Source organism: Rhinoderma darwinii, chromosome 3, assembly GCF_050947455.1.
Source record: "Rhinoderma darwinii isolate aRhiDar2 chromosome 3, aRhiDar2.hap1, whole genome shotgun sequence".
Taxonomy (NCBI): Eukaryota; Metazoa; Chordata; class Amphibia; order Anura; family Rhinodermatidae; genus Rhinoderma; species Rhinoderma darwinii.
This window is the reverse complement of record NC_134689.1, coordinates 20,384,314-20,397,335: the sequence shown is the minus strand read 5'-3', so window position 1 is coordinate 20,397,335 and position 13,022 is coordinate 20,384,314. Positions and strand designations below refer to the sequence as shown.

General features: G+C 37.0%; 1 protein-coding gene across 3 annotated transcripts in view; it reads right to left on the bottom strand.

Moving 5' to 3' along the window:
• The window catches only part of EBF1 (EBF transcription factor 1), a 329,952-nt gene that overhangs the window by 100,742 nt on the left and 216,188 nt on the right, over positions 1-13,022 (bottom strand). For all 3 annotated transcript variants that reach the window (XM_075856089.1, XM_075856090.1, XM_075856091.1), the window contains one exon: positions 883-964. In XM_075856089.1, coding sequence (XP_075712204.1) covers positions 883-964 — 82 coding nt within the window. The remainder of the gene's footprint in view (positions 1-882; positions 965-13,022) is intronic.

The window sequence follows — 13,022 nt, the reverse complement described above, 5'->3', positions numbered from 1 at the left end:
AGTGAGATCCCATGGTGTAGTAATCTTATCAGGGTAGAGAGAGGGATCTAAAAACTGGGAAACTCTTTTAAATGGACAACCCACTTTTACCCCTATCCCTAAGGCCGGGTTCCCACGTAGTGTAATCGCTGCGGAATTTCCGCAACGGAAATGTGTGCGGAAATTCCTTAGCGTTTACAGTAGCAGCAAAGTGGATGTGATTTAAAAAATCTCCTGCCCACGCTGCAGAAAATAAATGCAGCCTAAACATCAATAACTTTACCTGTGGTGCGCAATTTAATTCCGCAGCACGTCAATTTATGCTGCGTTTTGATGATTTTCCGTTGCAGGTTTTCCCCATTGGTTTCAATGGGATGCAGAACCCGCAACAGAAAGCAAAGTGTTGCGACCTTTGCCGCAAAAATCGCAATGCCGGAAGAAAAAAAAAAAAATCATACTCACCCAGAATGCCCTCCTTCTTCCTGCAGTCCGGCCTCCTGAGATGACGTTGCATCCCATGTGACTGCTGCAGCCAATCACAGGCTGCAGCGTCACATGACCTGCAACGTCATCCAGGGAGGCCGGAGTGGACGTCAGAGGAGGGCGGAGGTAATTATGAACTGCTTTCTTCTTCGGAGTTTCTGTCCGAAAAAGACGTAATGTCCTGCGGGTTCCAAGTGATTTTTACGCAGCGTATCCGTCCCGTGGGAACCGGGCTAATAGTCATAATTTATTTTCATTACAAAATTATTTGAAAACCACCTGTGATTTTTAAATGTCCGTTTGTCATATGTAAAACAATGGATGTGACTTGATAATCCTCCCCTCTAAATAAAATAAATAATGACCAAAAAGTTTTCAAAAAATATAATCAAAAAAATCATTTTTCTATCATTTTCTTACTTGGAATCGGCGCATGTCCCGAGGGTTTCCAGCATTCTTCAGACAATTTTGGTTGCACTTTAGAAAGAATTTCAGGAAGAATCTATGAATGGAAAAAAAAAAGGGAGTCATAAGAAAAGTTGTCTGAAAGCGGGACATTCATAATTATAACTAAAATCACAATTTAATCTGAGCCAAAAACTTTTATAAAGCAACCAGAAAACTATTCCACACCATCACACAGGACTTTCCTATTTACTAAGAAAATCTTTTTGATCACTACAAGCTCAGTGAAACCCGAATTATGCAGATTGACTTTGAAGATTAACATGAAGTCACTGAGAAGAACAATAAAAACATAAAAAAAATAAAAATAAATTATCTATAAAAACGATTTATAAGAGCAGATTTATTTTATAATACATTTAAAAAAAATGTAAGTGCACAGCAAATCTTAGTTTACCACAAAAAAATATATATAAACCACGCACAACACATGGGCATGTCAAGCACAGGTCAGAGCTTGCGGGCATATAGGTATACACCCTTGAAGGCATTCCATTTCAGGGTCTGAGACTGATGCCCTGGAGTTACCTTGGGGCAAAATCCATGCCCAAGAATGTGACAAAAGGGCAAAAAGTTCAGTAAATTCACATTCCAAAAAGTAAATCAATGCAAACTACAAATGTACCTTACAGATTTATATACCTGAATTTTTTTGGGCAAACGCAAACATGAAATTGAATTGCGGTACATGTTTACATTTCCAGATATATAAAAAAAATATATATATAGTAATAATAAAAATTCAAAAATAAAATAAAAAATGTGTATAGAATTTTTTACAATTATTATTTATATATATTTTTTAATTATTGTACCAAGTATTTACTGATTGTTCTTGATATAAAGTAGATTGTAGAAAATGACAGTAACAAAGAAGACTATAGCAGGAGTATATCATTACAAGACTAGGGTAGTGACACGACAAGTACCATCACTGCCAAGAACTAAGGAACACGAGAAAGGCCGGCATGCCAGCCAAAGAAACCAGTAGGCAGGGAGGATGTCGCCCTCCCCAGCATGGTGGCATTGCTGTCAGCGCTCTCTTATTCGCAACCCAACACATAAAGTGCACTGACACCAGATACTCAATTTATCCACAGGGTGAGGTGAAGATTGTTGGCAGGAGGCCGCAACCTCGTCTCCCTCCTACAGACTGACCAAACTGCAAGGCTGACAAACTTTCCTGTCATCATAATGTCTCCATCACATAGTGAGGTCTTGGGACGCCATACTGAAGCATTATAGAAGTTTTCCTTTTATAGATGTTGATATTGATGATGATTTATGTCCATATTTTACGTATATTATATTTAACTAATATTTAAAGGAATTTTCCACAATGGTATAGTATATAATAACAGTGTTATTTATATAATAATAATAATAATAATATTAATAATAATAATAATAATAATAATAATATTAATAATAATAATAATAATATTAATAATAATAATAATGACTATAATAAAGGCTATAATGATGATAAAAATTATTTAAAAAAGTTTCCCCACAATGTTATATTTAACTAATATTTAAAGGAATTTTCCACAATGGTATAGTATATAATAACAGTGTTATTTATATAATAATAATAATAATAATATTAATAATAATAATAATAATAATAATAATAATAATATTAATAATAATAATAATAATAATAATAATAATAATAATGACTATAATAAAGGCTATAATGATGATAAAAATTATTTCAAAAAGTTTCCCCACAATGTTAGTGTTCTATCCTAAGTGTTGTCTCCAAATCCACTACATAGACATAGGGGGACGTTCTTTAACACTTAACGCCTGTTTTGTGCAAAGCTTTTAGACCCGTTTCTTTTACGCCTGGCACTTTTTAAAGAAAACAAAAAAAAAACTGATTTCAATTATGGCACGAATCAACGCCAGCTCATAGCTGGGGTAGATTTCACTTTCTAGTGCACGGATGGCCAGAGATATGCCTCATTTATTAAGAGGTGTGCGCTTCTTAATAAATTAGGTGCATTTTACTCCAACTTTGTTTATATTAAAACTGGAGTTTGAAACAGCAGTCTTAATAAATTCTCCCCATGGAGTTTAATAAAAAAAAAATCTGACAACCTGCAGAGACCACTAGGGGGAGCTCACTGCATACTGTTTTATTATTAGAGTTCTATCTGTTAGTAGTGTGCAGTGAACTCCTAAACTCCCCCTAGTGGTGGCTGCAGGTAGCCAGAATTATACCACTTATGTCTAAGTCTATGCAAATGATTTGGTGTTCAGTATCAGAAAAAAACAGAGTTCCGACTAAGATTGTTGGTTTAATAATAATAATGACAATTAAGATAATAAACGCTAATAATATTATTACACAATTACCAATTAATTATTATTATTTTACTTCAAAGATATTTCTCCCAAGGCGCTGGGTAACATTCTCTGTATTCTTTTATTACAATTATTTATTATATTACATTTATTTACTAAAAAATGGAATCTGACGGCAGTAGTTTGAGTAACTTGTGTCAAATTTATTAAATTGCACACGCTTCCTAAAATAGTTTGGCGCATTTTAAACTGTCGGACTGAGCCTACAATAAGCAAGTGTAGAATTGTGCCAAAATTGGTGCCATTTTCACCTATATTTCTTAATAAATTTGGCCTAGACTTCGTCTCTTTGGGAACCACCACTCCTCTTCTTGTCAAATTTGTGAAAAATGAGAAAATTCCCTAATTTTCCCGCAAATTTGTTGCACATTACTGTTTGCAGCTTTTTTTTGGTGCCGTTTTCATTATGTATATTTATGCAGTTAACTATAAATAATATGCTGAACTAGAATATGAAGGTATAGGACATTGTATGCTCCTATTACCCGCTGAACGCCCAGAAAAGCTCCTTTTTAGTATAATTTTGTATAAATCCGTCCCTTTTGTGGTCTGGTTTGCAGTATTATTCCATGAAAATTGGGACTAATTTATTTAACACACCCTTAGGAATTTTTTTTTAATAAACCATCAAGGAGGGCAACTCAATGCTTCACTAAAGGAGAACAAAGTTGCCAGAAATTCTGCCACGATCATATTCCTGCGATCGTGGCAAGTCGCCCATGACTTTTTACCCTATAGGGAAACATTGAGGTTGCATGACTTTCGCGGTAACCTACAATTTTTCCACCACAATTGCATTATTAAAAGTCGCCGTGGAGCCCAAGCCTTACAGAAAAGGTTGCCCATAATAACCATGTTTCAGAACCAGACTATTATTGCTCCCCCCCCATAAATTCAGTGGTACAGTCTCTCCCCCCAGTACTCCAGATTCAATGTGTATTTGCATCTCTGCTCTTCATGCAGAGTGAGGGGTCACTGCCTCGCAGGAAATGTGACAGGCCCACTACTTTATTATCACATTAGCACAGGGAAGAAGCCACATAATTAACAGAACTTATCTTCATTTACTTGCTGAAAGCTGTAATATTCAATCATGCGCTGCTGCCTAATTGCTTTGTCTGCCTTTAACCGTTTTTCGCAACACAAGATATGAGACCCGGGTAGCGTTGCGCTACGACCGCAATTCCTTGCAAGATTTCTTCACAATAACATAGGATTAATGTAGCCATTCATGTATCTTATAGCCATACACATAACTATTCCATAATTGCCATAACTTCAAGTTCATCGTATATAAAAAGCTGCTAATATCATTCACACGTATCTATGTAGATGTTTCTGGAGGTTCTCCAAACTAGAGATACGTGTGATAAAGTAGTGATCATGGTGGCAGATATTTCTGTCAGTAATCCCATTAAAGAACACTACAGCCTCTCCCCAATGGCTGATTACTTAAAACAGTAGATTGCATTCAACTGCATTGCAGATGGAAAGATCCATTTCAGGTGTACGGTCCATATAGGACATTAAGTGGAACTGAATTCAGAAGATATTCCACTGTAGTAATCCACTGGATTTAGGATCTATTATCTATTTCAATGCCCAAAATACTCCTTGTCGGGGGTGGAGTCATCGTCTAATTATAGATCGATAGATAGACAGACAGACAGACAGACAGACAGACAGACAGACAGACAGACAGATAGATAGATAGATAGATAGATAGATAGATAGATAGATAGATAGATAGATAGATAGATAGATAGATAGATATGAGATAGATAGATATGAGATAGATAGATAGATAGATAGATAGATAGATAGATAGATAGATAGATAGATAGATAGATAGATAGATAGATAGATAGATAGATAGATAGATATGAGATAGATAGATAGATAGATAGATAGATAGATAGATAGATAGATAGATAGATAGATAGATATGCAATAAAAAAATAATAATTATGAGAGGAATTTACTAAGACTGGCGTCTCATATGCCAGTCTTAAACAGAAGCTTGCTTGTGTAAGATGTGCTAAATTTAGCTCGCTCGTCTTAATATTTGGGGCATCTTGAGATGCGGCACAAACTGAAATCAATGTAAGCTGGCGTAGATTTCTGATATAATTTATGCCAATTTCCGGCATTAATTATGGTAAATATGTCAAGCCACGGATGACCCCACCCCTTTCACTAAGCCCCACCTACTTTAAAAAAAGTTTCAAGAGTGTCGTAAAATTAAAAAAGTTGCATATTTTTGGCAAAACTTGCGCCAAAATGATGATTAGATGAACAATTTGATGATATCATACAAAACATGGACATGTAATGGAGAAGGCTAAACAAAAAGAAAAAACTTTTCTATTCATATGGTCACTAAGACGCCACAATTACTAAAAATATAAGGTGGAACACATGAATTGCTTGTTATATGCAACTTTATTAGTCACTAAAAGACATTTGCTTGTTTCTTGATGTCACTCTAGGCTGCCCCCTATGGCGGGAATAATGGTGGCCCCCTATACACCTCACCCTTGGGCTGACAAACAAGCTTACCATGGACCTCCCAAACCCAATACTTTCTAGAATAAGCCCAGGTTTGCCTGATTCTGCTGCTGGCCCTGTCTCCTGTTGTCTTATGTGGCAGGTAAGCCGTTCATCAGGACCTTGGTACAGCTGAAGCCTCTGAATCCTTTATATTTACACCTCTGCCCCTAAACTGCACTGCCTTAGGCATTTGCCTAGTTTGCCTACATGGTAAAAAAAATAAAGCTTACTTATATGTGTTAGAACAAGAAATCTTGTGTAGAATAACCAGTTTACCATTTAATGTGGGGTACAATAGTCACATAGTAAACACAGGGGGCACATACAGATTTGCAAACACTGGGCGTAAATACTATGATCATGAAAACATAACCATCAACTTTTCATCACCTTCGTACCCTCTACATTCGTCCGCCTTCACAAGTGACCCGACGATCATGTAACAAGGCTCAGCTGTTGTGCAATGTCATTTGCACCTTGTGTGTTCATTCCAGGGGATTAACCTAGACTTATATATGTGTCATATCGGAACCTCTTTAATTGCAAATTGAAAAAAAAAAAAGCAAAAAAAATCCAAAAACAACCCGAGGTCTTAAATCCAAGATCAGAGTTGAGCTCTTCTTGCACACTATTTACTGTATATAGATAGAGGGCATCTCATATTTGTCTAAGACCAAAGCACAAATGTTCTTTAAAGCTAACAAGCTCCTCTCATCTAGAGAGGCCGGCGGGAGGTAGAGAAGATGGGGGAGGGGGGTTGGCTAGGGAGCGTGTGATTCAGAGTCTCAAAACACTTTCACATGTAAACTCGCCGTTAAATTATTCATATCCCTATAAATTGTTGGGCTTGTGGGTCTGGCTACTGTTTTATCCTCTATTATTTAGTAGAACAAATCAACTCAACGGTTGAGTTATCACCAATTATTATCACTCCCAAAAAATTACTGGCTGTATTTTCCAGACAGACCACTTACAATCACATATTAATATTAGATTACATCACTTGACAGGGCAATAACTCGTAGCGATAGTTAAATCCATTCACATCAATGCCAACTAGTATGGGCATACAATGGGTCTAGATGTATAATAATTAAAATTGGTCCTGACTAGTTTATAAATATCTATTCAGAATATAGACTTTAGTAAAAGTTCCACAACATTCATAGACTGTTACGTTTTTTCTTTAAAGGGAACCTGTCAGTAGGTTTGGAGCCACTAAACCACCAGCATGTTGTTATGCCGCTGGGGTTTAGTGTTCCAAACCTGCCTACCTCAAAACCAGATGTTTTATTGATGACACTACAAGAATTGTCTGCATTGATTTATTGATGACATCACAAGGATTGGTTGCACTCATACCTTGATGACATCACAAGGATTAAGTGCATGGATTTATTGATGACATCACAAGGATTAGGTAGGTGCATTGATTTATTGATGACATCACAAGGATTGGTTGCACTCATACCTTGATGACATCACAAGGATTAGGTGCATTGAATTATTGATGACATCACAAGGATTGGTTGCACTCATATCTTGATCACATTACAAGAAGCAGCTGCTTTGAGGCCTTGATGACATCACAACAATTGTCTGAACTGATTTATTGATGACATCAAAGGGATTGACTGCATTGATGCTTTAATGATATTACAAAGATTGATTACACTCTTATCTTGTCACTCCTGCTCTCATCTCGGAATGTAAGTTCCTCTACTAACTATTCCTAAAACGTTTATGACGTGGGCAGGATTGGCACACTAAACAGCTGCATAACAATATGCTGGTGGTGTAGTGGCTCCAAACCTACTGACAGGTTCCCTTTAAGCAGTTTGATGAGATCTCAGATTAATATTATACTTTTTATTCAAAGGCGCCCTGATGATAAGCAGATCATTGGGTGTCCTGCTGCTGGGACTCCCAGTAACTATCTGTAAACTGTGGGGGGATCTGGCAAGTTTTCAATTTCCCTGCAGCTCCCCCACAGGCGAAATTAGGTATTACACAGTTCTCAATGATCTGTTAGAAAATTCCCTTTATAGCCAATCTTTGCTCTACCAATAACAAAGAGTCTGGAGTGGAAAACTCCATCTATTAACTCAGAAATCCTTACTATCCATTATAAAATATATTTCTTTAAACCAGACAACCCTTCTTAATATTTCATACATGTTCCTTTAATACAACTAGATATAAAAGGGCTGCTAACGAACATTTTTGTTACCTAATGAATAAAGATTTTAGTGGTATATATATAAAACCCGCTGCAGACCTCAGTGGTGCTGAAAAAGTCAATAGCTATTATATATAAAATTAAAAAAAAGTGTTAAACATTACATTATAACACCCCTCGAAAAATGTGACACCTCTGAAATAAATAATCTCACCCTTCCACCATAGCTACAAGTATAATGAATTCCAGTGTGAGAAATATATGGACTGAATTCACTGGTGCTAATATAAATGTTTGCAATAAATCAAAATGAGCAATAATCCAGTCTTGCCAATGAGAGTGTCTCATTCTCAGCTCGGAGTGTCAGACTTCGTCTGACTCTCTGTCTCCTTCTTGTATTAATGGTTACTTGGCAGCCATGTCACATTCTCCTGCCGCTGGGAGGCTGACAGAGCCGATCAGGTGCTGTCCAAACATTTATTAAAACATTTGAAATGATGAATCTATCCAATTACTGCTATTAATGCGGCTAATGCTGAGTAACGAGGGGAGAGACGGCAGCATGCGTTCCCCGTCATTCATTAACCTGCACTTGTCAACAGCTCACAGCCCCAAACCTAATCACCCGCGCCGGCCCTGCTCGCACACGCGTCACTTTTAATAAGTTGCTATACCGCCAATAAATTAATGGGACCTCATCTACAGGGTGCCAGGGGAGAGAAGGAGCTGGGGAGACACTAGGATGTCTACAAGAGTTATTCCAAGTTTACATGTTGAGAGACCTAAATTACACTGAGATCCCAGACCACATTAATCACCTGGATCATAACTATCTATCTACTGATAAAACGACTTACCTTCTATCTGTTTATTTCCATGCGTCATATGTATTCGCTTATGTCACATAAATCACATCTGGCCATACGTGGAATCATTTTTTATCAGATTAGACCAAGATTGGACACCATAAATTGATGTAATGTTCTCCCCATTATCACTTCCTTATCTATGATCCTTTTTATGCTCCCCTACCTCAATTCTATCTGCCTACTCACAAATATCTATCTATCTATGTGTATCTGACTATCTATCTATCTATCTATCTATCTATCTATCTATCTATCTATCTATCTATCTATCTATCTATCTATCTATCTATCTATCTATCTATCTATCTATCTATCATCTCTCTATCAAGTCCACTGTCCAGGAGCACCAGCTTAGAATCTGGATAGATGCACGCCTTGGGAACCCGATCAAGATTCCAAATCTTCCAACAAGTGTCCAAAAATAGGCAGCACTCCAATTCAAAGTGAAAAAATTGCTTTTAATAGCCCTCATGCAACGTTTCGGCTCTATGTAGGAAGGCTTTTTCAAGCATGTTTGAAAAAGGCTACCTACATAGAGCCAAAATGTTTTTCACTTTGAATTGGAGTGCTGCCTATTTTTGGACACATATCTATCTATCTATCTATCTATCTATCTATCTATCTATCTATCTATCTATCTATCTATCTATCTATCTATCTATCTATCTATCTATCTATCTATCTATCTATCTATCTCATATCTATCTATCTATCTATCTATCTATCTATCTATCTATCTATCTATCTATCTATCTATCTATCTATCTATCTATCTATCTATCTATCTATCTATCTATCTATCTTTTTGAGAATGCTGCTTGGGCAAAGTATCTGACACAATAATAAGCCTCAATGGTCCAGCAGAGTCATCTCCAAATGGACAACCCAATTTGGAGATAACTTTGGTAAAAATAACATGCCACTAGGGTCTATTTTTTATGGGATCATTCACAAATAACCTATTAGACATTATTGATGATATGTCCTGTGTGTACAATGATAGCAATAAAGATTACGATGAAGTTAAAAGTGGACGTGTACATGTTCTGTATGGATGGAGGATGGACTTCAGTATTATTTCCTATGATGGGAACATAAACCCCAGTCTGACATTGTTTTGGAGGATAGTGCCATATTACGATGAGCTCCATTTTCACAAATAATTTCTGACACAATTGTGTTCAGTTGTAACTTTAAAATGCTGGCATAAAATAGGTTGCGATTAATGCCTCATTATGACACATAATGGACTAAAGCTGCTCATAGATATAAGATCTTAAAACAAACCCTTGTCTATGGGATAACACCCAACTCTCCTCCGACAACTCCATTTGGGGGAAACAATGACTGGACAGGCTGATGAGTCTACTGTTGTTTTTTTGTCGAGTTTAGCAGCCCCTGAGGTATCTACACCCTGCTAATCTTCCTCCCATGATAGAAATAACAGATTATTTTGCAGCTCTGTGTTGGAAACCAATTCTGGACTCTCAGAATTATCATATGCTGGATTAAAGGAATTCTAACATATTACATGTGAAAAAAACTATTTATGTAATTCAATTTCCGATTCGTCCAGGAAGAGGCATAGCTTTAGGGGGGTGCAAAGGCAGCAGTGCCACTCATGACCTTTGCGCTTGGGCCAAATGCCCCTCTGCCACATAAGAAGACACCAGTATGATAAATGGCACATAATATATTAGGCTGGACACTATTAAAAAAGGTTGCACTGGTGCCCAGAAGCTTCACATTACACCTTGGCAATTTAATATGGACTATTTTAATCATGTCTTGACCACCCAATAAAAAACGCCCTAAATGCCCAATTTTTTTGTGCCATAGTATACCCCGACTGTAACGCAGGAAATTCCCTACCGCACTTTCTACCTGTTTATCAAGATATGTCTTTTCTCTAAAATAAGATCACTGTACCAGATGATGTACCATGAACCGCTCCGTGGCTGAGATCTTGTATGAAATTATTCCGGATTAAATCTGTTTTCGCCTCTTTTTTGTTTTTTTTTATTTTCTCCCTTCAGAGAACAATGATTCCTGAATCAACAACTAAATCATTTCAGCCACATCTTGATTCCTGTAAAGCCCGACAGGAGTTACACCGCTTAACAGCAACTCGGCAATTAGCATATTATAAATACAAAAAATGATAAAGAGAGGAGGGGAATGAAGGGGCCGCCGCTGACTACCTCCAGTAATATAATTCCACTACTTAATGCAAAGTAAGAGGCATTATCAGGCTCACAATCCTCTTGCTTGGTGTTATCTTCCCTATCAGTAAATGAGACTCACAGTATACTGCAAGCCATAAATAATTCAGGGCTTGAGATGGCAATTATAGCAGCATGCACAACCACCATGAATATTTTATGAAGGCTAAAACAGCTCTCGGAATGAATCACAGATAGATGAACACACAGTACACACACACTGAAAGTACACAGAATTCACAGTGACAATGGACACACACACACATTTTATGGGGGATGGATAAATAGGGTGCATTAAAAAAGCGTACGTGCAATCTATCCAGCCATAAGTAGCTTACAATGCCTAAATTGCAATTGGCGCACGCAGAAAAAAATATAAATGTCGTCCTTTAAATAAATGGACAAAGCGCCATCCGGCTACACAGCTGTTGTAATATTTAAGCGCTGCTGAGATACTGAGGTTTTCGGGTTTTATGGCGAGGAATATTTGTAACGGCACCAGCTGTTTATAGGCATAGGCTCGGTTTATGGCCTCCTTTAAGAGAATGCCTTTTAACATAAAATTAAAATATATATAATGCTGAACACATTGGACGCCATTTAGCAAAACTTTCATAGAAGAAAAATGGGCATGCTGTCCATAGCAACCAATCACGGTGCAGCTTTTATTTTTCCAGAGTAGTGCAAGAAATGAGAGCTGAGCTCTGATTGGTTGCTTTGGACTATCTATCTATCTATCTATCTATCTATCTATCTATCTATCTATCTATCTATCTATCTATCTATCTATCTATCTATCTATCTGTGTTATCAGCAGCATTCTAAATACTTTATATTGGAATTTATTATCATTTTGTAGGCCTATGGCACATTTTGATGACAAAACAAGAATTCATCTAATTGAATCCTTGTCACTGCAAAAGTTGATAAATTGATGACGTCACAAAGATTTGCTATATTGATGTCTTGATGGCACCACAAATATTGGCTGCATTGAAGGTTTAGTTGACATCACAAAAACGATTTCTTGATGACACCACAAGAATTGTCTGCATTGATTTATTAACGACATCCCAAGGATTGGTTGCACTGATGTCTTGATGACTTTACAAGGATTAGGTGCATTAATTTATTGATGAAATCACAAGTATTGGTTGCACTCATATCTTGATAACATAACAAGAAGTGGCTGCATTAAGTCCTTGATTACATAAAAAAAAATTTGGCTGAACTGATGTCTTGATGACACCAGAAGTATTGGCTGCATTGAGGTATTGATGACATCACAAAGATTGGTTGCACTCATATCTGATGATATCACAAGGATTGTCTTGATTGAGGCCTTAGTGACATAACAAGGATTGATTGCACTCATATTTTGATGACACCAAAAGGATTATCTGCATTGATTTATTGATGACATCACAAGGATAGGTTGCAGCCATATCTTGATGACATAACAAGGATTGGCTGCATTGAGGCCTTGATGACATCACAAGGATTGGTTTCACTCATATCTTGATGACATCGCAAGGATTGGCTGCATTGAAGCCCTGATTAAATCACAAGAGCTGGCTGCACTGATGTCTTGATGACACTACAAGGATTGGCTGCACTGATTTATTAATGACATCACAAGGATTGGTTGCACTCATATCTTGATGACATCACAAGGATTGGATGCATTGAGTTATTGATGACATCACAAGGATTGGTTGCACTTATATCTTGATAACACTTCAAGGACTGGCTGCACTGATGTTTTGATGACACCACAAGGATTGGTTGCATTGTTTTTTTTGGTTGACGTGACAAGGATTGGTTGCACTGATATCTTGATGACATCATAGATTGTCTGATGATCACCTATGTGCATATAACCAGTTAATGAATTGCTCAGAT